The 25,668-nt window shown below is 39.8% G+C and overlaps 2 protein-coding genes across 5 annotated transcripts in view; one reads left to right on the forward strand and one right to left on the reverse strand.

Annotated features, from left to right (window-relative positions):
- PIP4P2 (phosphatidylinositol-4,5-bisphosphate 4-phosphatase 2) overlaps positions 1-1,158 on the forward strand; it is a 47,141-nt gene extending 45,983 nt beyond the window's left edge. The window contains exon 6 of the mRNA XM_065753236.1: positions 972-1,158. Coding sequence (XP_065609308.1) covers positions 972-1,010 — 39 coding nt within the window. The 3' untranslated portion in view covers positions 1,011-1,158. The remainder of the gene's footprint in view (positions 1-971) is intronic.
- NECAB1 (N-terminal EF-hand calcium binding protein 1) overlaps positions 1-25,668 on the reverse strand; it is a 65,420-nt gene that overhangs the window by 13,443 nt on the left and 26,309 nt on the right. For 2 of the 4 annotated variants that reach the window (XM_065753232.1, XM_065753231.1), the window contains 8 exons: positions 12,822-12,958; positions 11,096-11,208; positions 10,371-10,447; positions 9,121-9,174; positions 8,562-8,674; positions 6,920-6,997; positions 5,504-5,595; positions 4,233-4,723 (listed from right to left, as the gene is read on the reverse strand). In XM_065753232.1, coding sequence (XP_065609304.1) covers positions 4,695-4,723; positions 5,504-5,595; positions 6,920-6,997; positions 8,562-8,674; positions 9,121-9,174; positions 10,371-10,447; positions 11,096-11,208; positions 12,822-12,958 — 693 coding nt within the window. In that variant the 3' untranslated portion in view covers positions 4,233-4,694. Of the gene's footprint in view, positions 1-4,232; positions 4,724-5,503; positions 5,596-6,919; positions 6,998-8,561; positions 8,675-9,120; positions 9,175-9,196; positions 9,512-10,370; positions 10,448-11,095; positions 11,209-12,821; positions 12,959-25,668 lie in introns of those variants that run through there. The other 2 variants (XR_010623203.1, XM_065753233.1) reach the window with 2 other exon arrangements.

Consider the following 25,668-nt stretch of genomic DNA (forward strand, 5'->3'; position numbering starts at 1 on the left):
TGTATGTGTATTTTGGGTTTGGTAGTTTTGGGGGAGGTGGGAATTACATCTCATTAGTTATATTATGATTATTTTTCCCTGTAAGAAAAGTGTTATAGCTGTAAAGCCAGGGTGCAAATGTATTTAAAAAGAAACACCACAGTGTTTATGACTGGTTTAAAAAAGGAAAGAAAAAAAAAGTTAAAAATACAACTGGAAATGTGAACATTTTTCTCCAGTGTCATAGCTGGATTAAGACAGATTTACCTATATCCCTTCAGTGGTTTGTTGTGAATTTTTGATCTTGGGACATTAACTCTAGTATGACAGTGGCTTCCTTTTAAATAGCAGTCCCAGACAGCATTCTCATTTCTGGCACAAGTTATTAGGGGGTGACAAGGAATGAGGTTTTATGATGTTTGCATGAATGCTTAATTAGACAACTCACAGATCCTTACAAGTTAAACTAAGGAATAAAGTACTCAGAAAGGTTTTTGTGCTAGTTCTTACGTAGTGTGTTGAGGTATCAGATTCACAAACAGTACCTTAACTCTTGTTAAGTGCAATGGAAACTAGGCTATTAAAGACATTTAAATGCCAAGCAGTCTCTCAATTGAAAACATACAATATCAGTTTTGATAATATGTACACTCTTACATAGTTATGGACGTAAAGGAGGACCCATGCAGAAATTAAAGGGGAAGACTGAGCATTAAGATTGCTTATGACCTGGCTAAAAGCAGTGTAGGGGAAAACACAGTGAAAGCTGGTGTAAGCCAGGGTGAGGTTGTTTGAGGCAGGAGGGTCTACATATGCAGGAAGGTGGCATAAGTGCATCATGATATCATTGTTTTTAGAAATAAGGTGATACTGATTATGGCATCTGCTTTAAAATCGTTCCATCTTAGCTGAAAAGAGTTACAAGCAGACCCAGGGAAGTTTGGTTTAAATGGTCTCTTGTCACTGAAGTAACTTGAGGGTTTGTCTTGCAGAAAAACAACAAGCCTTTTGGTGGCATATGCAGGAAGTGACATGTAGCTTGGAAGATGAGAAATCCATCAGTGAAGGAGCTGTGTATGATGTAGACCTTGAAGATTTTTAAAGGTACTTGGGTGCCTACATAAGAACACAGGAGCTTACAAAGTCTGTAGAGATACCTATTTCTGTCTGTAATTTCCTGGATGCTTTAGAAGGTAAACTGCTTTGTAGTACCTGAGATGGTAGTTCCAGTGAAAATAAATTATTTTACAGTTTGGTGTGACTGATTTTTTTCTTTTCTTTGAATTGGCTGCATTATATGGCATCGCTGTTTGTCTGACTCTAAACTTGAAACCAGAACTTGACTGAGGCTTCTCGTTTGCTCCTTTCTTACCAGCAGTAATGGAACAACAAACACTATATTAAATCTTAAACATGTCAGGATATGTGTGCCCAAAACTTCTTCCTTTTCTCTCTTGAAATCTTTCGAAATCTGTTGATAAAACATGAGAACTGATAACCATTGCACTTCTCAAAGCTCTCTATAAATAACTGTTCGGTGTTGTTCACTTTTCTAAGTGGAAACAGTGGGCAAACATTAAGAAACACGACAGCTTTTCATTACTTGTCTTACACAGATAAAGTGTACACCAATACATCGTGCATTGTGTAACTTAGTTTTGTTCAGTGGGAACAGTATTTTAGAAGAGAGAGCACAAGTTTGAGTATTCCTTGACAGCAATTCTCAGCTGACAGGATCAATAATAGTTATTTTGGACAAGTCACCTTCAGAACCTTCAGATCCTAAATGATGTATTTAGGGTGGTGAAGGCAAATTGTAAAGCTCTGTGGCAGAAGGTAGCAGGAGCTAAATCAGATTATGTTGAACAGGAATTAGAACGGCGCAGAAAATTTCCAAGCTGGCTTTTACACAGAGTGTTTCTTTTCCTGCAACTATGCTAATAAACGCATCATTTGAATGCCATTTCTTATGCTTAGCAGTAGCTGGTTAATTAAAACTAGCTTGGAGGTGCATTCTGTATGTTTCTTGCAAGTCTGGTGGTTTCACATCAGCAGGTACCAAAGCTCCAACACGCCCCTGTCTCACTGTCCCACCCCAAAAGGACAAGAGAAGTAAATACAATGAGATTGAGATGGGTTGAGATAAGAACAAGAGACATTGCTCTCAAATTACTGTTGTGGGCAAAATAGACATAGCACAGGGAGATCAATTTATTACCTATTGCTAACAGATAGAGCAGTGAGAAACAAAAGCAGACGCTCCATTCCCCCATCTACCCTTTTCTACCTTCCTCACTTTGAGCAGGAGGTGCTGCAGTCAGTCCATGATGCTTAGTCTGCCATTCCTTCGTTGTCCCTCTCTGCAGCTGCTGCAGCGTGGCATCCCTCGTGCAGGCTGTTGTCCTCCCTGAATGGATCCTTCTTGGATGGCTGCCACAGCCTGCAGCTCTCCAAGCACTGCTCCAATATGGCCCTGTAGCTGCTGGGCTCTGCGTGTAGAAGCCAACTGTGCTACTGAAATCTTGCCACATTAACTAATGTTAAAGGGAAAACTCCTTCTGTGTAGTTTGTTTTTCATCCCTGTTCCGTGTCAGAGACAATTTCATTGTTTTGCTCTCTCAAAACTTAAGTGATACACAAGTTCATGATTCACACAAGTGTTCGTTTACTAGCAAACATGTGGAGATGTGTATACTAGAATGTCTTTGCTCCAGCACCTCTAGGCAGATTACAACTGGAAAAACAATAAACCTGACTGTACAGTGTCAGTTTTCAGTGCCTGCAGCATCGTCACATGTCGCTGTATTTTCTTTCTTATGAGATCAATAGTGGCAAGAAAATACAAAGTACGCCAGATGGACGTTGTGGCATAGCAGAAAAAAGTCAGCTAGATCTGAAGGAAAATGAGTGGTTTGTCTTTTACTTTGCTAAAAACAAGAAAGATATAAACTTCTCACTGATATGGGAGTGTAACGTGGCTGCTAGGATGCCCTTTAAGTACATCTGTAGCCGGATCACATGTTTCTGTGTTTATAATAGTATCTGTGTCATTAAAGGAGGGTGCGACCTGGTTTTACTGCTTTTCTTTAACAGTGGTAAAGGAGCTGGGGGTGAAAAGAAAGCTGCAGCTGGTACTAATTCAACATGGGAAAGCCTTGGATTAAACGACTAAAAAACATTTGTTTTTCTGAGGTACTGTAAGATTTAAAGGTGGAATTTGGATCTGTTGTGCACACCCAGGTTTAGCTGTGTAGCCGTCACTGTTGGGCATCCATATTTGCTCAGAGAACCAGGCACCACTGACTTCACTGGAAGGGGGTTTGATTCAGCTGCCTCAAAGTAGGTGTCTGATGTCACTCGAGACATACAGTTGGAGCAGCTGCGTGGGGCTGCCATGTGTGACACACCACTGATAGGAAGCCTGTGTCCTCAGCTAGGAGCTAGAGGCAGGCTGGGCTCTCACAGAGCAGCCCACAGGTACTAGGTGCCTTTGTTTAAGGGACTGATTTTCCCTCAGAACTCCACTGACACTATAGTGGTTAAGGTGCCTTGGTCACCAGCAAGTGCCTGTATGTGGCACTTCTGTGAATTCCAGGCTTAGTCTTGGCCACAGCTTCTGCACTACAGAACCGTACTGCAATGAAGACTGCTTGCCTTTAGACTAAATTCCAGACTTCTGATTATACATGCTCATATTTTAGCTAAGGTGAAATAAAAACGGAGAAACACTATGAGGAAGAAGAGGTGATACTGAATGTGACTTCTAAGTTATTTTTGGCAACTGTTCATAACCTGGAACTGCTCCATGAGTGGAGAGAGTGGTATTCTAGTGTGTAGAGCTTGTCAACCTGCCACGGAGGGCTGAGGTTACACCAGTCACTTCCTTCCTCTGCTGGGTGACTGCACTGCTCTGATGCCAAAGGGACAACAGGAAGTCTCATTAGGGAAGAAAGTATTCGTGCTTCCAGGTTTATGGCTATTTGTGCTCTAGCAGTGGTTTCTCTAATGACTTCTCAGTGAACAGCCAGTTTAGGAGCTGCTCTAATTTTCTAAACGTTCAAGGCACAGTGCTCAAAGCAAATGAGCTGTGAAACATTAAACCTGTGGGCCCAATGCAGTCTGGCAGACAGATACACTTTGCCTCTTGAAAGGCAGGGAGAGGGCAGGGGCCATAGCAGCTGGTAAGAAGAAATGGTGCTTCCTTGTCTTTTCTTGGGCAGAAAATGTCCTGAATGGTAGCATTAACACAAAAAAAATATTCATTGATTCTCCTAATTAAGCCTTAAGACATCCATGAAAATGTGTTTTCAAGTTTATACCTGTTTCTTCTATAAAAGGAGAAAACAGCAGCATGAAGTAGCAATTGTTTATTAATTTGAGACTAGAAGTATTCACAGATACTCAGTCACACCAATCAAGATGCAGAACGACAGGACTAAAAGTACACAATTAACAGCTGAGCTGAGTTAACAACTGGTTATAGTGGTTAAGATGCCTTGGATGAAGTGTCTTTTTTCCGCTTTTACAACGCATTATTTCACTGGTCACAAGAACAGAAGGCAATGAAGGTGAATTTCTGCATTTTAAAACAGAAAAGATCGCATCTGCAGCACTGAACAGTATCCCACAGTAAACCCTAACCCAGCACACCAGTACACTGTTCATCAGTGTTAGTGTAATGAAGAGCAGAACACAGCTACGTGGAACCACAGCTTCTAGTTGTTATTGAGGACCCACCACGAGGCTGAAAGAGAGGAGAGTTCGTGTGTTTACAAAAACAGTATTTCGGTCACGTAAAATTTCTAAACAGAATAGCTATAATGTGTAAGTTGCTGCTGGTGTAAAGAAATGTTATGCAGAAGCTGAGGAGCAAACCACATTCATTCCCACAGTGAGGGGTTGTGCTGCATGTGACAGTGCTGCTGCTGAGCAGTGTCCCCTGGGTGCTTGTGCTGCCTTCAGTGATTTTCATTCCTGGTGACCTTATTCTAAACCTGGTGCGTTTTGTTCGTATTTTTATGCGGCCTTAAGAGTGTTTTGCCTCACCATGACTTGTAAAATGTCATTTTCATAAAAAAGGAACTGCAATCACTGAATTATACATAGGGCCAAAGTGAAACACACTTGTAGTCCTTCCCCCACGGTCTCTCCCCACTGGCCTTTTGAAATTGAAATCTCGCAGAGAATAGCAGCAAGATATGGAGAGGTGCAGGTGAACAGACTGATAGCTGGCACCCCGATGGATCGTGCTGAAGCAGATATCCAGGCAGACGTGTGAACAGCATACGCTGTATGGAATGCTGTGAATGAAAGACTTCGGCCTGCCCCAGCCCTGAGGAGCACAGGCCAACGCATGGCGTTTCCATGGCAACTGCAGGCCGCACTCTCCCCCAGGCACCTGCGTGTGCTCTGCGTCCTGTGACTAACAGTGCTACTATGCAGTGGCCTCGTGTAAGGAACACACTAATGCAGCACAACTCTTTCTATGCAACAAACAAAACTTTGTGAGAAAAACAGTGTTTACCAGGGACTAGCATTGTTGTAATGAGCTCTGGAGTTTCCAGGAAGTCCACATTACTTCTTTGGAATGTCTTGCTGTAATTCATTTGAAGGTGGCTAAGTCATTGTAAAAAATAGAGTCAGAAGACAAGCATTAACAGACTGAATATTTTTATGTCCATCAGATTTCTTACAGTTCATGCCATAGGAGAGATTTTGTGTTTTAGAAGTTAGACAGTGATGATATTGGGAGAGGAGACCAAGATGAAATACACATTTTTTTCCCATTTGGTTAAGTGTTACTCTGATGCTCTTCTCTTGGTTGTGACCCAGTATAGCAGTTCTTGTTCTAAATGGTTGACCTGTGTTACTGGTGTTCCTCACTCTTTCTAACAGTAAACATGCCTGCTTTGAACTGGGGCTTTGTTCCAAAGGGAAGATACAAATACTTCACCATCTTCCTTCAGAACAGTTTCTGTCTACAGACTTAGGAACTTAGGCTGTAGGGTTTTTAATACTAGTTACAGAAAACCTTTTTGTCTCCACTTTAGCCATCTGTCTGCCACACTCTAGAAATCAGCTGCTAAGTCTGACCAAAAGAGACATTCTGGGAATGTCTGACAAGGTGCTGTGATATGCATTTGGGAGACTCTGGCAGAGCTCCCTGTGAGTGCTGCTCAGGCGTGTTGCTGGGAGCTGAACCTCTCTTCTTCCTTGGCTCCTGCACTATCCTGCAGCAGCATCACTGAACTATGCTGAAGTTGTTTCTTAGTTCTTTTGTCTCTGGTTAAATGCTACCTATCCAATGCTATACCCTGCTCTCTATTCAAACTGGCTGTGTTTTCCTGATGCTTTTTATCTATGAGCTTCATTATGTTTTAGTCTTTAGGAATTGTATTGTTTTGAAGTAATGTGATCACAGAACTGCAGGGGTTGCAAAGGACCTCAAGAGGTCACTGAGTCCAACCCTCTGCTAAAGAAGGTTCAATACAATAGGTCACACATGTAGGCACCTAGATGGGTCTTGACTATCTCCAGAGACTTCACAACCTCACTGGGTAATGTGTTCCAGTGCTCTGTCACCCATACCTTAAGGTTCTTCTGCATGTTTGTATGGAACTTCCTACACACAAATTTTAGGCTGTTACTCCTTGTCCTATTGCTACACACCACTTGGATGAGCCTCACCTCATCCATTTGCCTCCCACCTGCCTTAAGATAATTATAAACATTAATCAGATCCTTCCTCGGTCTCCTTTTCCCTAGACTGAACCGACCCAGGTTATTCATCCTTTCCTCATAAGGGAGATAAGAGGAGATCGATTAGCAGTAGTTAATTTGTATTCAGTTCTTGTACACAATTGCTCTCTCACCTTCAAAACTTTCTGTATATGTGTATTAAAACAACAACAAAAAATCCAATAGCAAAACCACAGCTTACCTATTCCAGACATGGCTGTTCTCCCAGAACTCATAAATAATGAAGCGGGAATCATTTGGAAGCTTCTGTATGGAAACACTAGGAAATGTAGGACAGAACTAATTCAATCAAACTTGTCAAAACTATTTCATACATGCATCCTTTCCCAGGTTTTCCAAGTATGAAATAAATAAAAGGATTTTTTTGAAGCAAACAAACATAAACCAACATACAGTCAAACGAACACATCAATTTTGAGAATGACGTAGCAAAAACTCACGTATGAGATTCTGAGGATTGTCATGGCCTTTTATTTTTTTTTCATCTTAATAACATTCGTGGTAGTCTCATTTATGAAACTCATTTCTCTTATTCCTCCAATGGTTAGAGTCTGAAGAAAGCATATGTGTGTATTTCTCTGAGTAGCCAAAATCTGTGAGCTTACTACTCTTGAAAGCTGGCTTCATGTTTTATTTTACACTGTAATAGCTAATGAAGTCATAGAACTTAGTGCTGTGCGCAAAAGTTTGTTGTAAAATATCAAAACTAATCAAGAACTTTTGGAAAAAAAACAACAAAAAACAATGACATAAACAGTTCAACCGAAAAACAGCCAGTAGGTGGCACTGCAGGCTTTCCAAACGCCTTTAAACTTGGGAAAGAAAGTTTTTGTATGTTAAGTTGCATTCTGAAGAGGTTTAAGCTCTCCTGCAAGATATGCAGTCACTGAAGTTGGACGTTCCTTTTCAGCGGGATGAGGAACAGCACTCTTTGTTCTCTCAGCTTCATTCTCCTGTTTTTATGAACACTGCTGATCCAATCATCATACTCGTGATGATGTCATAGCAATAAGGCTCATAAATTAGGGATACAACAGGCAGACTTTGAAGCCTGTCAGTATATAGGAACAATACTGTGCACACTTTATACAAATATTTATTGCATTGTGGTCTCTGATGTGTATATTAGTGTATATTATTAGTAGCTTTCTCATGTCTGCTAAATTCAGTATAGTGGTCAGTCGTTTAAACTTATTCTTAACCCTGCTGTGTTTTATTTCATTCAAAAAGGAGCAAAGCAAAAATATGTTTTGTTTTATCGAAAATTTCGCTTTTCCATTTTTTACATCTTTTATTCTGAATGAAAATTTAACAGGACAAACTAAGAGAAAGATTTCCAAAGCCTCCAAGCAGAGGACCTGGAAGCTAAGTTGCTCACTTAACAGGTGAGCACAAATGATGGATGGCAAATGAGTTTTCCAATAGATGCTGTCACTCTAGGAGCTTCCAGAAGCTGTGAACTGGTGACCTACAAAGCCTTTAGAAATGGTACTGTATCTTTAGGATTATCTTTATAGTCTTGGCAGGGGGAGGGGGGTCAGGAAGACTGCACACAGGACTGCAGATGTAGAGGTTTTTTTTAAGACTCAATGTTAATTTTATTCAGGAGATTTTGTGATGCTGCTGGAAGATCACACATACACTCTGACATCTCCATATGATTTTTGTTGTCTTTGAGAAGTTCTGCATAAATGCGCGTGCATAATCACTCAGGAAACAGGATGCTACTGATTCTCTCTTCATAAATGATCTATCTCCACTTAGAGGTTATTCAAGAAAATAGAATAGTTTCCTTCATTCAGCCCAAGGACAGTAACACTTACTGCAAGCAGCCGCTCTGAGCTGAAGCAGACTCCACATACTGCTTCAGAGCAAGCCGGAATTCCTCACTTTCTTCTTCTATCACTGACATTTGACGTTGAACAATCATTATGTGCTAATGCAAAACAAAAAAAAATAGAAAATATATATCACTGTCATATCATCCTATGAATTCCTTGTAATTCAAACTAAAAACAAGTCTGTAATAAATCAGAATACGGGGTCATCAAAGATCTTCAGAATGTGTCTCGACACAGGCCTGGGCACCCTGCTCTGTGTGTCCCTGTTTGATGAGGGCTTGGGCCAGATGGACCCAGAGGTTCATTACACCATTTCCTTCTAACACGAGCTTAATCTCTGTTTGAATGTATCCTTTGAAAGCAATGTAGATGTTAGTATTAAAGTTTCGTATGGGTGTTTTAAGTTCTGTTCTGTTGTCTCTTTCACAATGTATCCTGCAGACTAAAAGTTCTTTTTTAAGAGAGGCAAGCTGAGATTTTTGTGTCAAAACCTAACATTGAAATTCAAACACCAAAACACATTTTCTTGAAAAATACTTACAGATCTTGCATTTTCTTCCAAAACCTCTTCTTCAAATGGCTCAAGCTTTAGGTCCTATCAGACAGTTAAAAAACAAACACAAAAACACAAAAGGATAGGTGGCAATACTACAGATGTATTCTGGTCTTAGCGTTTACCAAATTATTTTGATAGTTATACTGTTACATCTCTAGAAATTATAATTAAATCTTTATTATCTGCCAACCAAACGTAAACATTGCTTGCAGAATCCTGTGTGTTTGAGTGTTTAAATTCAACCCAGGCTGTCCTGCCAAGTTTTATTTATAATACTCAGCAGGTGGTTTTTCATTTGTCATAAATCTTCTCGTTCACAATTATACGTTGAGCTTCATTCAGAAGAAACAGATGCTGTCTTAAACTGTTGTGTGGACTGTGTGGAGGAGAAAGGATGGTAATCTGAAGTAAACTTTCTGCATAAAGAAAACTTTATGCAGAATAAACATATCTAGGGGAGATTATGACAGACTGAATTAGACAGCACTAAATCAACCATTTACAAGGCAGTTTTTCTCACTTCTGCTCTTCTCCCTGCCCCTTTCCCCAGCTAAAGAAAAGAAGCCAGCACACACCATAAACCAACTTAGGACCTCAGTGAAGTACGATGGGAAACAAAATAAGTAAATAAGACTAGTGCTACTCATCTTTCTACAAGCTGTTGGAAAGCCATGGGATCAGAGATGCCAGACTTTCCAGCATGAGTAAGTACAACAATATCCTCTGTCCTCTAGTAATGACTTCAGATCTGTATACAAAGTTGGATCTCTGGTGATGTAAAAGGAGAGAGTGAGAAAAGCTGACAGTAGTAAAGATTAGTTAACTACATAGCCTTACATGAAGCCTGAGCTTTATCTATTAGCCATATATTTCCGAACTATGTTACACAAGCAACAATATTAAGCATCCCAGCATGATGTCTTTGTTTATTATTACTTCTGTATGCATGGAGTATGCTTTCTGGACGCAGAGCATGTGCAATGCTAACCATGCTTGTTCATTTGTCAGCTAAAAACTATATTCTGTTAATATTCAGTAGATTGTACTTCAGAAACGAAGATGGTGAAAGGGACATGTGAACATAAGTGAACATTAGCTCACTTAGGCAATATTGAAGCTGCAGGTATTATTGATTGAAAAGACTGTCACTGGGACATTGACACACATTTGTGGTTTAAGGATTGGATCAGAAATCTTTGCTGGAAATGAGAGAGCAGAAGAAAAGAAAGGCACACCTTCTTTTCCAGCCTGTCAATCAACTTCTGGAGTCTGCTTATCTGGGTCATCCACTGGCTCTCTTCCTCAGTCCAGCCTTTGGAAAACATAAATAGTGAAGAATAAAATGTTATTAAATGCTGGAATGTACTATATTCATCTATTCTGTAAAAATCATTAACTTAGCTTGCAGCTTATTTTGCTTCTCAAAAGAAGCCTGTGCTGCACTGTCAGTGTTCATTTAGGTACAACTAATGTAAAGCATAATTTTGTCCGTATGAATGTTTTACTTTCTTCTTAAGACACAGTAGAAATTCAATACAGGAAGAAAACAACGTTCTAAATTAACTCTGGTGTTTTGAAGTCGTGATGATAACAGATAAGAGGAATGCTCTTCTCTGCAGGTGGAATCAGCTCATGAGCTGAACCTCTGCCTCTGTGTAAGTTACACTGCCGCATTTTCATTCTTATCTGTAGGCTATAGATATTAACTAAGAAATGGTGACTCAAGGGACAGACCCCCAAAAATATCCCAGTTTGGCCCATATCTGTATATTTATTTTTTATCCATTCTTAGGCTACATACTTATTTTCCCTACAGTTTCATCTAGGACCTCCTATATTAAATTAAAAGCTGGTCTGTGTCAGTAAAGGAGCTCATCTAAATTAAAGTCTGAGGTGAAGATTTTTTTTCTCCATATATGCATATGTGTTTTGTAGATATTTAAGCTGTGCCATGTCATACCTGTGTTAAATTGAGGGTTATTAGGAGATAGGCTGTTGTTCCTTTGCAGCCTTCGAGCTGAGCGTTTTCCTGGCCACTGCACTGAGAGCACTTCTGGTTTTGTTGGACCTTGTCTGCAAAGGAACACAGGACAGTTCATAAGGTAGAGAGCATGTCTCCTCTTTCTGCTTTCAGAAACGTATCTTCATCTCCTTCGTCTCTTTGCCTCTTTAAACTAAAAAAAATGAGAAGCATCTATTGCTACTACTGAACTCTCTTCCAGATTTTTGCTACAAATAAATAGTTCTGTTTTTAATGACCATATTGCTAGTCATAAACCAGGAAAAAAAGGAGGGTTAAGGTGGCATAAGCCTTTCTTTCAGAGAGGGACATCTCAAGGTGTGTCAGTGACATGGTTCTCACCTAGCCCGAGGAGCCCTCCCAGTGCCATGCTGTGGTACTGACAGCAGAACTGGAGTCATACTGCAGCTGAGGCTGAGGGATCAAGTTCACACTGAGGAAAATTTAACTGTATTAAGGAGGTATTTTTGGGTAGTACTCGCTGCTACATATGAACAAGATAAAATCTCTCAACACTAAAGCCAAATTATGGCAGTTCCCCGGTGTAAAGACTTAAATTAGCTTAGGACTGCCTCAGCGGGGCTATGCTTTGGATAGTTTTCTCCTGAGTTAACTCAAGCATAACTGAAGACAATTTTGCATTGAGACTGAGGTATCTAGAAACTACCCCCATTTTCTCCAAAATAGCTGTAGTTTAAGTACTGAGTTTGCCTGGTTTGTCTATTGCTACCTCAGAAAGTGAGGAAGATGGTATTTGCCTCAACAGCTCACAGCTCCTTCTCATTTTCTTTGCCACGACCCACACCGACCACCCAAGAGGAGAAAACTGGAGAAAGAATTCTCTGTAACATCCTACCTGAAAGTTGACACAAAAGAGAAAGCTGGCAACAAAAGGGGTATTTGTACAGCCCAGTTCTGCACATCTAAGGTAGTAGTTTGAGAAGCAAGCACTCAAGAGGCTAGAGAGGCTGTCCTAAAAGGCATGTCAGCCTGTGATTAATGCAGGGGATAGCTCAGAGCACCTAAGTTGGTTCTTAACTGCTCTAACTGGCCGTTAGAGACTTCTTTTTCTCTCACCAGTGGTGTGGGCAGCCTAGAAAGATGCATGCATGAATAGAGGGTATATACGCTCTGCCTGTTCTGTACACCTTTTAAAACCAGTGTGATTCCTGTGGTCAAGCTGCTGGCACAAAAGCCCAGTGTAATATTCATGTACTTCAGGGATCTCACAACCAACAGCAAAGCAATTGAGAGAATGACAGTGTGAAAGGCAACACATTTTACAACCTAATGAACAATCAAAAAGCCAGAAGGAACAAACAAAGAGGCAGTCAGTGACCTTAGTAATTTCAGAGTTCTACACACTGCGTCAATATTTCTGCATTTGATAGTAAATAATCAATGGATTTTGAAAGTAGACAAAAGCACAAAGATTAGGATGAAACAAAATGCTGTCACTCTTAGCCACTCCTCACTCGTACGTGCAGCCCTCCATAAGATCAGAGTGGAAATCTCCAGTAGTCAATTTGAGGAAAACTATCAGTGAGTTCCTATGCAGAATAAAAAAATGAATTATTTGTCCTGTTATTCCCTGCATCAGGGTGCTGGATAAAGCACAGAGTGTCCGAGAGGTTTGTGGTGGTCCCCTCCCATGCTGGCTACCAACCTTTCCTGCCGAGTCTGCTCCTCTGTGGTTTCCATGGCACACTCCAGGGAGGACTGGAGGGACTGGAGCTGGTTCAGCGTTTCCTTCAGGAGAAAGCGAGTCACAAACTGCTTCAAATTAGAAGCTTCTTGATAGTCCTAAAAGTTATATTAAAAAGGAATTGGTAAGGACTTGCCTATTGTGTTAGAAATGTGTGAGGGAAAATTCCAATTTATTTCAGAAAGGAAGCAGCTTGGAAGTCTCAGTGCTTATACATGCAAACCACATAGGCAACCTTTATGTTTGTAGGACAAAAGGACCTCTGGATTTCCAGGTATGGACACTCTTCACACCCAAGCTAATAGAGGCCCAGGTATACATTTTAACAACATACTTTCTACTAACAAAAAAAAAAAACAACAGAACATGAGAGAACTGACCATTTCTTATAGGTTTTTTAATATCAAAGCAATATGACAAGAGGAAAATCAGTCTGCCTTAAAGTTCTGAGTATCAAAAAAATAATCCCTGTGAATATCTTGTAGTTATGGTAAATCCAATACCAGCATGCTGAATTAGAACTTAAAATGTACATCAATAATGTTTCATTTTGCAAACCACTCAGGTGGGCCCATGCTGTTGGGGCTCAGTGCAGACACAAGCTATGTGGTACCTGCTGAAGCTGGCTCCTTTCTGACTCCTTCAGAAATGCCTTCCTGCATAAGAAGGTTATTAATGTCTTTTTAATCAGACTTACTACGGGTTCATGCACGTACCAGGAGTTAGTCCTTTTTGTTCCTGTTATGTTGTCCCATAGTGGTATCTTTAAAACCTTCCCAGAGGGAGAGGTTCTTGTGATCCTTGAAAATGGCTTAGGGCTACGTTATGAGGTAGACAGTCTTTAGATAAAGACAGTTTAGGCAGGATGCTAACACCATCTGTGGGAGACTAATCAAAGACTCTTTCCTTACAGTTATATTTTACCCAAATACTGGTATGTACAACAATACCAGTTAGGTAAATGGTTATTTAATATTGTCTTTAATCAGAGAATTGAAACAAAACCAAAAAACATTTCTACAGATATTATTTAAACCTCCATTTAACTTCCCATCATATTTGCAAAACTGTTTGGTTTGTGAACTGAAACCAGTGGAAGTATTTCTATTGCTTTACACAAGGCCTCTCTGTACATCCCAGTCAAAGGGCTTATTCCTTCTGCAGAGAATCAGTGTGGCTTCCATGTCACAGATTGGAAGGTGTGACCAACTTGTTGAGTGCCAAACTCCTGCCTGCTGACACATAACTATTACCTGTATAATTATTTTGTAAGAACAGTAATGGGAAAAAACAATAAGCATCAACAAATTGTCAACACTGTAATAGTTTAAGCCATGGAGGGAATAAGATTTTCAGCTACTATTCAAATTATATTCATTATACTTCCTAACAGTGAGGAATTACCAGCTATGCCTTGCTATCACTTCACCATTCTACTTCCAACAGAAAAGGGCCTTAATTTCTATCTTACTAAAGAGACAATGTCACAGCATTTCACCAGATGAAAAAACATTGATTTTGAATGAAGAAAAATATGTACCAATTTATTGGTGTATAATATGTTACAATCAGAGTAACTGGCAAGCAGAGTATTTATATTGTTGGCACTGTCCCAGTTAATAATGGGATTGACTGACGGCCTCTGTACATCAACTTGAAAAATGACCTGTTTATTGCATGTCATTAACTGTAAATTACAGTTCATTAGCATACACATCATACTGTACAGCAGTTTGGGAAGTCCAAGTGAAATGAGTATTTGTTAACATATCGTTCCAGTTGTTAGTTTTACTGATGGTGAGTGAATGAGGGCAATTTTCCACACTGCCCTCATCAAGAGACAGCTGTGACCTTTGTGAGCAGCTCAGATTTGATTTCCCATTAATGCTACTGAGGATACATATAATTAGTGATTTCCCTATGGAAAAGGTCACCGTGATCTTTAAAACTGGCTTACAGCTACCTTAACATGTGCAGAAGAGGACTCCTTGTGTAAGGAGGAGTATTTGAGACTCAAGAATTTGAGGGAGCCCACCTTTCAGCTGCCACAGGTTGTGACCCCCAGGATCCCCTCAAGGCCTGGCTCCAGCCCCATCCTCTGTCCTCAGGTGACCTGATGCTGATCTATTTATCAAAAACGCAGCTCTCTCTGAGGTGGGGAAAGAGTTCATGCCCGTGTTCATTTACCTTTGGCAAGCAAACTAGAAGTGACTGGAACAAAGAGAAAACTGAAATCCTGGGGACATGAGACAAGATGTGTAATTTACATGTAAGGGACTTCTGCCAGTCATGTATCCCAGCTTCTGAACAGAGCAGGGCCAGCATCAGTGCCAGGCTGCTTGGGGCAATCCACGTGAGTTTTGGACATCTCCATGAATAGAGATTACACCATCTCCCTGAATAGAGATTACACCATCTCCCTGGCAACCTGGTCCAGCGTTGTGCCATCCTCACTGTACATACTCCTTATGTCTAATCTGCATATTCTCTTCTGCATGCCGTAGCCATTGCCTCTTGTCCTGTTGCCATGCACCCCATGTAACCCTTCTCCTCCCATATGATGACAGGTTGAGAGAGCAGGAGCTGTTCAGCCTGGAGAAGAGAAGGCCCTGGGGAGAAATGAGGGTTGCCTTTTAGTGTCTGACAGGGGCTGTAAGAAAGAAGGGGATACACTCTGACTCTTTGGCAATAGCTGTTGTGATAGGATAAGGGGAAATGGTTTCAAAATAAAAGAGCGGAGAGTTAGACTGAACATAAGGAAGAAGTTTTTTACAGTAAGGGTGGTGAGACACTGGCACAGGCTCTAGGTTATGATTTTAAATGCAGGATACAAAACTAAGCAGAATAGCTGAACCCAGAAGAAAACAAATTCATGTGCTTTTCTTTTCAGTGAGTAAGACCTCTTTTTTCAGACAGCAGGACAGAAACCAGAGAGCCAGAGATGCTCAGTATTGTTCAGTGACTTCACACAAACTCAACTTTTAGCACATCCTCTTTGTAAAAGTGAGTGGATGCATAATATTCCAAACTATTAAATAGATTCAACTTCAAATTTAAAATGCATCACAAATGTAACAAGTCTTTTAAAGTACTATATTTCAAATTAATTGCCTGTTTAAATTCTGCCCAGGGAGCTGGAACAGTGGCAGCCTCTGCTTACCACTTGCCATGGTGACATAAGAGCAATGACAGGAAACAGACAGCTATGGGTGCCTACAGGAGAATACTGACACGCATTTGAGAAAGGATCCATCAGAAGAGCAGTCTATCACTCTTTTATTGAGATTACTGAAGGAGTAATATACTCTTCTGGCAATAATATGTACAACACTTTTTCCTTAAATAAAAAGTAAATTCTAATTGAGTCTTACTAAGGGCACTGGGTCGCACAGAGAAAAGTAACTGTCATATACCAGCAGGTAGCAAGGATAAATGTAATGCCACTGCTCCTGGAAGAAAGTTGTAAGAACAGAAGTAAAGCATCAAAGCCAACAGAATAGATAAATTAAATGAATTTTGGTTTTTGTTTGTTTGCTTTTCCACTGGGAAGTTATTTATATGCACTTTCTTGCTTAGAGGTGTGGACGTGAACTTAATTAAGGTTATGTTCTTCTCTTTCTTTTTTTATTCCCTTTTCATTTTTTTAAGTTCTTACTATTTAACACTTCTCCAGTATTGGGAAAATTGTCTCCTTCTGACCCAGAAGGTGTGAGACTTCCACAAAGAGCAAAGAAGTTCCCAAGAGTTTCTTCTCCTGAGGAGAAAAGGAAAGAGATGTATCTGTTCACTGCTTGCAGCTTGTTGACTTTATCTGCATTTGACTTGACTTGCACTAACCATCATAATATTACATTTTATAGGTAGACAACAGTGTGCAATGAAATCCCCAAATATCATTTAATAATGTCCCTGCATAAAAATAGCTGCTTAGCCATAGGATTCTCTCTGCCTGGCAGCAGAGAGCAACTGCTGATATATTTAGCACTGTTGCCAGCATTCATCTCCTCAGATGAGTTTATAGCATACAGCAGAAGAACTTTTTAGTATATGGATTTAAGCAAAAAGGGATCCAGACTCCAATTGCAACCACTGGCAAGTCTATCTCCTCAAAAACTAGGGGATAAAAAGAAATGGAATGGAATTTAGGTTTGATCTTCATATATTCATTTGAGTGGCACCTGCTCACCACTGAGTTTTTACCAGAAAATACCTGAAAACAGGTGACAGTGCACTGTTTTTTTTCCAGCAAGACAAATCCTTTTATTTGATCGACTGGATGGATGGTAGATATTCTGAGATGTTTTCTGAACTGGAATTCAGAAGTGCTCATTCTTCCCCAAACTCATTCTTCTTCATCTATGATCTTAACTGCTGTCTTACACCTTCAAGAGAACTATGAGATTCAAAACATCATCTAAGTAATTATGAGAATCAAAACCCTTTGTCGCTGTAATGGAAAAAACTGCAACACATGTCCACTTGAACTGCTACTAAAAGATGGCCCAAAGCAGACATGTACACAGGGTGAATTAGCTGTATGCTCTTAAGTTATACACACATCAGACTGCAGTGAAATATTTTTATCACTCGCCTTACAGTATTAAAAATAGTCTTTTCATGAAGTGGTATTACCACTGCTGCTCACTTGGTCTTGAACTTCACTTCTCTACCTTCAGATTTTACGTAATCATAATCCTGAATAGATTTCTCCTTTCTTTTTTTTTATTAGGAATAAAAGGAATAACTCCTTTTTGTTCCAGCACTGTATTTCCAATAGAATCTGTCCATCTTGCTGACTTGAAAACATTAATGGCAGGGGAGATGGACTTGATGATCTCTAGAGATCCCTTCCAACTCCTCCAACTCTGTGATTCTATGATTAAAAAGGTAGATGGCTGTGGTATTTTAAACTGACACTGACCCAAAAAAGTGTGAAGATGAAAGTAAGAAAAAAAATGAACAGCACAAAAAGCTAAAACATGAAAATTAATAATCAGGATATGTGCCTGACATCAATCTCAGGCAGCGGGGATGTCATAGTTATTCGATATACTAACTCTGAGGAAGGTGAGTTTGCAATAAGTGAACTTTCAAAGAGACCAAGATTATGATTTGGGAATAAAATGATAATTCCAATCACGTGCAAAAATTAGTGCCAGCCTGTCCAACACAGATTCTGACAAAACAAAAAAAAATCTGAAGCTTCATTTTTACTCAGACAGAATGTTAGCCATGAAACTGTATTGCTGTGATACTCTCATATTGGTTTTTTTTCCCCCAGTTATTTTGTTTCAGGAAACAATTTATATATTTTTTTCTGTTACTATTACTCAAATATGCAATTAAAATAAAAACCACAAGGCTGGTTTATAATGGGTGTCAACTCATCAAAGTGCAGTGATTTGCATAATTACTATAACTGCACTGTCAGTAACTAAATTGCATGTCCCTGCATTACTCTTTCAGCTCCTATAATCTGCTCTTGTACTTTAACTGTCTCCTATTTTTAGACTAATCATGAATTTTTCCAGTAGTAACAAGGCTGCAGTGCCTTCTTTTTCTTTTTTCTTTTTTCTTTTTTTTGAGTAAAGGAGAAAAACAATAGATTTCATAGAAGCAAAGACTCAGATGTGCTGTATCAGTTGAAAAATCCAGCATCTTACTGTTTTATGCATAGAATCATAGAAGCACTGAGATTGGAAGTGACCTCCAAGATCATCCAGTCCAACCATCCACCTACCACCAATATTACCTCATGCACTATGTCCCTTTGTACAACATCTAATCGTTTCTTGAACGCTATACCATATGCTTCTGTAGTGGAAATGCTGAGTAACAGCCTGAACCAGTGACTGAGCACCTGGTAGGAAAACAGGGCCAACCCAGGGGAGCTCAGGTGCATGCAATGTACCTGAGTAACTGGAAGGGGTGGAGCCAGGATCGAGCCCTTCCCAGACCTCATGTAAGAGTTGGCAATGGAGGCAAGGGGTATCTCTTTGGAGGGTGAGCAGTCTCTGTCCCTTGTTTCTCTGCCCATGACTGTTGTGTTTGAGTCAACTGTTACTTCCTGCAGCCTGGGTTCTTACTGCTCTGCTGTCGCTGTTGTGCTTTTCATGGTGTTAACTTCCCTTAATGCATTTTTGTAAGCAATGTGTTAAAAGCAGGTTTATTATTTTTTTTCATGTTTGCTTTGTTTTTGTCTCGAGTGCTGGGAGGTCTATTCCAGAACTTGACTCCTCTAGTGAATAGGAATTATCTTTCATTTCCATTTGTTTTTTAATGTTTGCATATTTAAACACTGGTTACAAATGAGACGTGGTTATTGCTGTTTATGTTCTGTTAGTGACTTGCTGAGCCCCTCTCCAGTTCTCAAAGGCAGATCATTTTGGCCTCCTTTGTGAAGTAGTTGCAAAGAAAGACAAGTTCATCCAAAGCAAGGCTGTGAGACTTCACAGCTTAAAAAAAAGAGTAGCTTTGCAGTGTCCTCATTTTGCATGTTTGTCTGCCGTTCCTTTCACTGTGAGGTTGCGGTACTTTTATCTCCAAAAGACCTGTGCATCTGTATTTGAAGGAGTGTGTGCTCAGAGGTCACATCTTTCGTGATTCTGTTTTGAACGTGTATGGCATCTGTTCTGGCTGCAGTGCTTTTTGGCTTTCTTCTATTGAAGAAGGACCTTGTATTATTGAGAATGAAAACAATGAAATAAGGATGATGAAAAGAAAATGTAGAGGAAGAGATGAAGGGAATATCTCCAGTAATTGTTTAAGCTAGTTCCTGTTGTGCTACAGTTAGTGCAGCTCAGGGACCAAGGCTGCTCCATGTTCCCCAAATACTTTCTTTTACACTGCATGAAAACCATTCTAGGATCTGACTGTGTGTTATGTTGATGAAACAGTGCTGCCCAAAGTAATATTCTTATCTCAGTTTTGACGGACTGCATGGAAATGATCAGCCTTGGGCTTGGTCCAATTAACATAATTTGGCTTTACCAGATTTGCATACAGAGAGAGAATTACACAGGTCACGTTCTACTCTTGCTCACTGGCTAAAAGTTTAAATGTTAATTATACGACAGCTGTAGCTTACATTTTATTAAAAATATAGAGCCTATTGCATTATTCGTTCTTGGAGTTGTATGATCTAGTAAGAATAATGATATAAGAAACAGCTGATACTTGAAGCATTTAATTACTGGAGGTATAATCACTGTTACAACAGGTCTGGTGGTCTTAAGTCTCTTTTGAGTTAACACTCGTGTTGATCACCCTGTAAGCTACATGGACTTTATTTGTCAGGAGAAAAAGAAACAACCAAGTGGCCACGTGATGCTGCTCCTCCAAGGAAGCTCCTCTGCTGGGCTGAGCTGCTTTTAGCAATTCCCAGTTTCCACTGTTTTGCTGATGGGTTAATACAGAGAGTCAGAAGGAATGTGTTTCAGCTGCTAAGAAAAAAAATGGATGCTTTGACTTTAGTAATGTGCTGAGGTATTGGAGTAAGCTGTCACCAGGTCTTTCATCTGGGGGAAAAAAAGCTTCAGAAACCTCATAGCTATTCAGGTATCTACAATGGAGTGCGGTGCCATCCAGCCCCACACCTATTTTCCAGCTGTTGCCTCCAGAAAAGTGTTTGATGGATCTTCTGGAGGCCCTATGTCCTGTTTGCCAAGCTCACGCAGACATCTTGACCATTCTTTAAAACCACAGGCTTTCTGAAATACTACTCAATGGTTATGTGTTAAACCCGAGTTCTCTGTCAACTTCCTTTCATATGGGAATGATATTTTTGGTGATTAAATGAGCTTTTGTAAGCTCACTGCGTCTAGATTAGTTCACCACCAGCAGCAGGTCACCTATGCAATAACAGCAATACAAGGAAATATAGCAAAATATGATTTTTCTGCATAGCTGACAAATAGCAATGATTTAATGGCTTGACAACCTGAAGACTACATGCTTTTATCTGTAATTTTCTGATCTTTTTTTTTTTTCCAGTATACACAAGTTGCCCATTGAAATCAAAATCAACATGTTAAAATACCTGGTTAGTTTTATCTACGTTTTAATGCTTTCCCTAAGATGAAGTTCAACCATGATCAGAACTATCCTGGCTTGCTCTTTGATTGTGGAAGTATCTGTGTGACAGGTACAACAGAAATGACCAAGACCAATGATTAATCTGTCCTTGTCACTCCTGTAAGAGGAAGTTGTGCACTCTCCATCCTCAGAAAGGTTTGAATACCTACTGGCACATGTCCAGTCTAAAAACCCTCACACATGCTTCCCTTCCTTGGACAGAACACAAGAGTTCACTACCAAAACAGAGGTCTATAGTTACTTGTATATACTTTTCCAGTTACAGACACAGTCTTTTTTCCTGCTGCAAGATGCTTCCATTTACATCTATTTCTCTTAATTTTTAGCTTAGAACATTGCCTCAAAGCAACAGAGCACAAATCATTTGTACATCAATGCACTTCCTGCTCCTGTCTGATATGCTGCTACCTTAGGTGTGTGTTGTAATAAAAAGTCTGAAACTGAAATTCTGTTTCCACTGCACGTGCTGTAGTGGATCAAGACCTGGGGCACTCTGACTGTTTGAATAAGACTACTTGAACAGTGACTAAGCTAGAAAGATCTGGCCCCAGAATGGCCCAGTAAAGTTTGGAAAATGTTTTAACTGCTAGAAGGCTGCAATGTCTTTCTCCAATAAGTGACTCAGTGTTTTCATTCTCATACAGTAGGGGGGCAAGAGAAAAGCTTGGTTTGGGAAAGTGGTACTGAAAACCTCAAAGCACAGAGGTCAGTGGAGTACACAGAAATGCTGCAACTGTCTTGCAGGAGCCAGTTACCAGCGAATGTGCTGGTTTAGAAATGTCTACACCTGGAAACAGTTTGAAATGATGGGGATGATTTGATCTTGATTGAAAATCATCAGCCCATAGATAGGCAAAACCTTAATTACTCTTGATGGGAGATCTTTCTGATTAAGAAGGCTGAATAATTTGGGGTTGTTTGCAAACAAAAACAAAGGTGTTCATTAATATATATGATTTCCAAAACTCATAGTGATTTAAAAGCAAACCAACCACAAGACAATGAGAAGAGTCAAATTGATTTCATATCCAAAAGCTTTTTGGTGTACTACACTTATAGATGTCACTTGCATAATGTTATACACTTGTATAGAATTTAGATTTACATCCGAAGAAAAATACATTGAACTCTGCAATTTCTTTTATTAATTTGAGGCGTTATATCTGAAATAAGGAAGGTTTATCAATCAGGTTTTCACGTTTTTCAGACATGCTGATTTCCCTGTTCACTGACATCTGTCAGGGGTTTCCTTGGAAACAAGCTGAACAATTTATGCCGAGCTCCAGCTCTGCAGCTGCCTCTAATGCAAACAATCTACTGAGAACCAGCTATATGGACTGGTAGGAGAGTAGGGGTTTTCATAGGAAGGCCCGAGTGCTAATTGTTTACCTGACCCTGAAGTGGACAAATAAAATGAAGTATCAGATTGCTCCCTTTCCTTTCCAGATATTTAAAGCCACCTATCTGAAATGGCACATTCTCTGGGAATGTTTAGGGGAGGCTGACAAGACGCATTGAGCCTTCCTAAATACATGAAAAACCAGAAGGATGAAGTACTCAGCAGCCCTGCGGACTGGGTCTGTAGTCAGCTTTGTGCTCTGCAGAGTGGAGTTCAGGTTCAAAGTAAGTTTTTACTGTCAAACAAAGGGGACCAACGTGTGTAAGTGGAAATGTTTTCTAAGCACAGCCAGGACAAATAATCACCTTTTTACTATACCTGACAACATATGTAAACTTTGCATTCTGTTGCTGATAACGAGATATAAAGTCTCAATACAACAGTAATTGATTTTGGATGGATGCTAACCCGGACTTTTCTTTTTTTTTTTTAAATTTGACAATTTAGCCCTTGGAAATTTGATTTTGGTCACTGGATACTGACTCAGCCACTCTAGATATCCCAGGTACTTCTAGCTTTCAAAGTGTATGGCCTCTGTTTTTTGGCTTCTTTTCTAAGGATGAGTTTTCCAACTAGATTTTGACTTGGAAGTAATAAATGCTCCCACTACTTAGTGAGCATTTAAGGAACTAGACTGGTGAAATGGCATAGTGATGTCAAAGTTTTATTTTGCACTAAGAGGAGAAGCTCAGCCCTTCCTCTGGGTACAGGCCAATGGTCACTCACAACCAAATCTGAATGATTTCTGAGTACCTGCTCATTTGTGCTGGGTTATATCAGATCTTGTGTGTCACTGGCAATGAATATCACTTATGCATGCTATCTAAATATGCTAATTAGGTTTGGCTGAACCTCCAGTACTTAATGTAGGTGGATATACTTTTCATATCTTAGACTTCAATAAAATCTTGGACTATCAAAGTTGGGAACCCTAATGGCAATGGTTTGGTCATATAGTATGTCCATTTCCTGAGAAATCAGTTCTTACTTTCTGCTCCCAAGAGTGAATTGGGAATTTAATTTCTGTACAAAGCCCTATTTGCTGAGTATATCCTTGTCAGAAAGCTCTATTTTGGAATACTTGATGATTTTTTGTGTTTGACAGTGTTCTCACACTGTGTCTAATAAATAGAATTAGGTTTTATTCGCAGTATTAGCTAATGCTAATTTTATCACCCTTAAAGTATAGCTAATTGGGATATTCCTGCAAGAGAAAAACCCATTAAGCTTAGATCTTCAGCCAGTATGATAAAACCTGTATTTCTCTTTTAAAGAGCTCAAAAAAAAAAAAAAGATAAATACAAAAAATAGAACATTTATTATTATTCTTCCAGATTTTCTTATCCATTTTTCTAGTCTGGTCAACGCTTACTTCTTTAACTGACGACTGGGACTCCTCCTCTGTAATTAATTTCTGAAGTAATTCTTAAATGCCTTGTTCTGTTTACTTCCAGTAATTATCAGCTGACACGTCCTGCCCTTTTGTAGCATTTTATGCAAGTGGTTAATCAAGCGTTTGGTTTGTGGTGCTTTGTTCTGTATTTTTGTATTTTTTATTTTTTATAGCTCACATGAACTATCTGCTCTTCTTTGGTGCCCATCCCTGTGAGGCAGTGAGTCACTGTGCACTCACTTCATTAGACGAACAGTATGAACTGAGAGACATTCAGCTCACTGGCTCAAGCTCTAAATAAATAAGCCACATTTCCAGGGTTTTATTTTGTCAGTTCATGTAAAATGTATGAGTGCTGTACCCTTGTAAAGCCCAAATGCCAAAGATAACAGCTCTGATAGAGAAACACAGCTGCCTTCTTGCTGATTGCCGACTGACTGGAGGATATAGATTTATTTTTTTTTCCCCCGTGGAATCTCATTGAATACTTCTGGCTAAAATTTTTAAGTCCTTGATGGCATGCCTTGCTGTGACTAGCCCTGCTGTAAGGAGCTAGAGCAGGATTTGGAGGATCTTGGTTAACCTCTGCCCTAGTTCACATTTCGGCTCACCTTTTGAAATTTTTTCACCTTGTGAGAACATTTAACTAGAATACAGCCAAGGAAAAAGCATACTGCCAAAAATCGTATTTACCTCCAGCTTGCAAGTGGTCACAAGTGGTGTTTCACCAAGGGTCAGTACTGGGGCCTATCCTGTTCAGTGTGGCCTCAGTGAAGGGTTTGAGTGCAGTTTCTGTAGGTTTGCAGATGACACCAAGTTGGGAAAAAGTGTTGATCTGCCTGGGGATAGGAAGGCCTCATAGAAGGATCTGGACAGGCTGAATCACTGGGATGAGATCAAGGGGATGAAGTTCAACGAGACCAAGTGCAGGGAGGTGATAGTTCTCAAGGCCTAGGAGCATGTCCAGAAAAGGGCAACAAAGCTGTGGGGAATCTGGAACATAAGTCTTATGAGGAGTGGCTCAGAGAGCTGAGATTGTTCAGTCTGGAGGAGGCTCAGGGGAGACCTTACTGCTCTCTACAATAACCTGAAAGGAGGCTGTGGCAAGATGGGTGTCACCCTCTTCTACCATGTAACCAGTGATAGGACCAGAAGGAGTGGCCTCAAGTTGTGCCATCAGAAGTTCATATCGGGTATTATGGGAAACTACTTCTTTGGAAGAGTGGTCAGACACTGTAACAGGCTGCCAGGGGGAGAGGTTTGAGTCATCATCCCTGGAGACGTTCAGGAAATGTTTAGATGTGGTACTAAGGTACACGGTTTAGTGTTTAAATATTGGTGGTAGGTGGACAATTGGATTAGATGATCTTGGAAGTTATTTCCAACCTTGGTGATTCTGTGATTCTATAGCAAAGCTCTTAATGAATGATCAGACACCTGGCTGGGAGGCAGGAATGAGGAGGTGTGACCATATTAATTGAGCTGCTACAGGCCTTTAAAATCTTTATAAACTATCTCGGAATCTACATTTAACAGTAACACAAATCTGACACCTCTGCACATCTACATAATTTAATGGTAGTCAGTACTATAGTTTGGCATTTGAATTTTTTACTCACATTTTCTACTTCAAGAGCTTGAAATATTTCTTTAAAATTCAGACTACTTTCTGAAGTTGACAATACTTTCCCACATTTAGCTTGAGACATGGAATGCTCTCTGAGCGCTTCAATACGAAGAACATTGTTCTGATCAATCACAAAGACAATTTTGATTAAATTCAGATTTTACAGTTGGGATACTTGACCATTTTGAAGGGCCTTTTCCTCTGGGACTTCTGCTACAAAAACAAGTGTATTTGGAGGAAATTAAATATACTTAGACAAATTTGCTAATTCATAAATATACTGGACTCATGTTCA

This window comes from Cyrtonyx montezumae, unplaced genomic scaffold, assembly GCF_038088225.1.
Source record: "Cyrtonyx montezumae isolate F1298 unplaced genomic scaffold, pur_monq_1.0 scaffold_8, whole genome shotgun sequence".
NCBI lineage: Eukaryota > Metazoa > Chordata > Aves > Galliformes > Odontophoridae > Cyrtonyx > Cyrtonyx montezumae.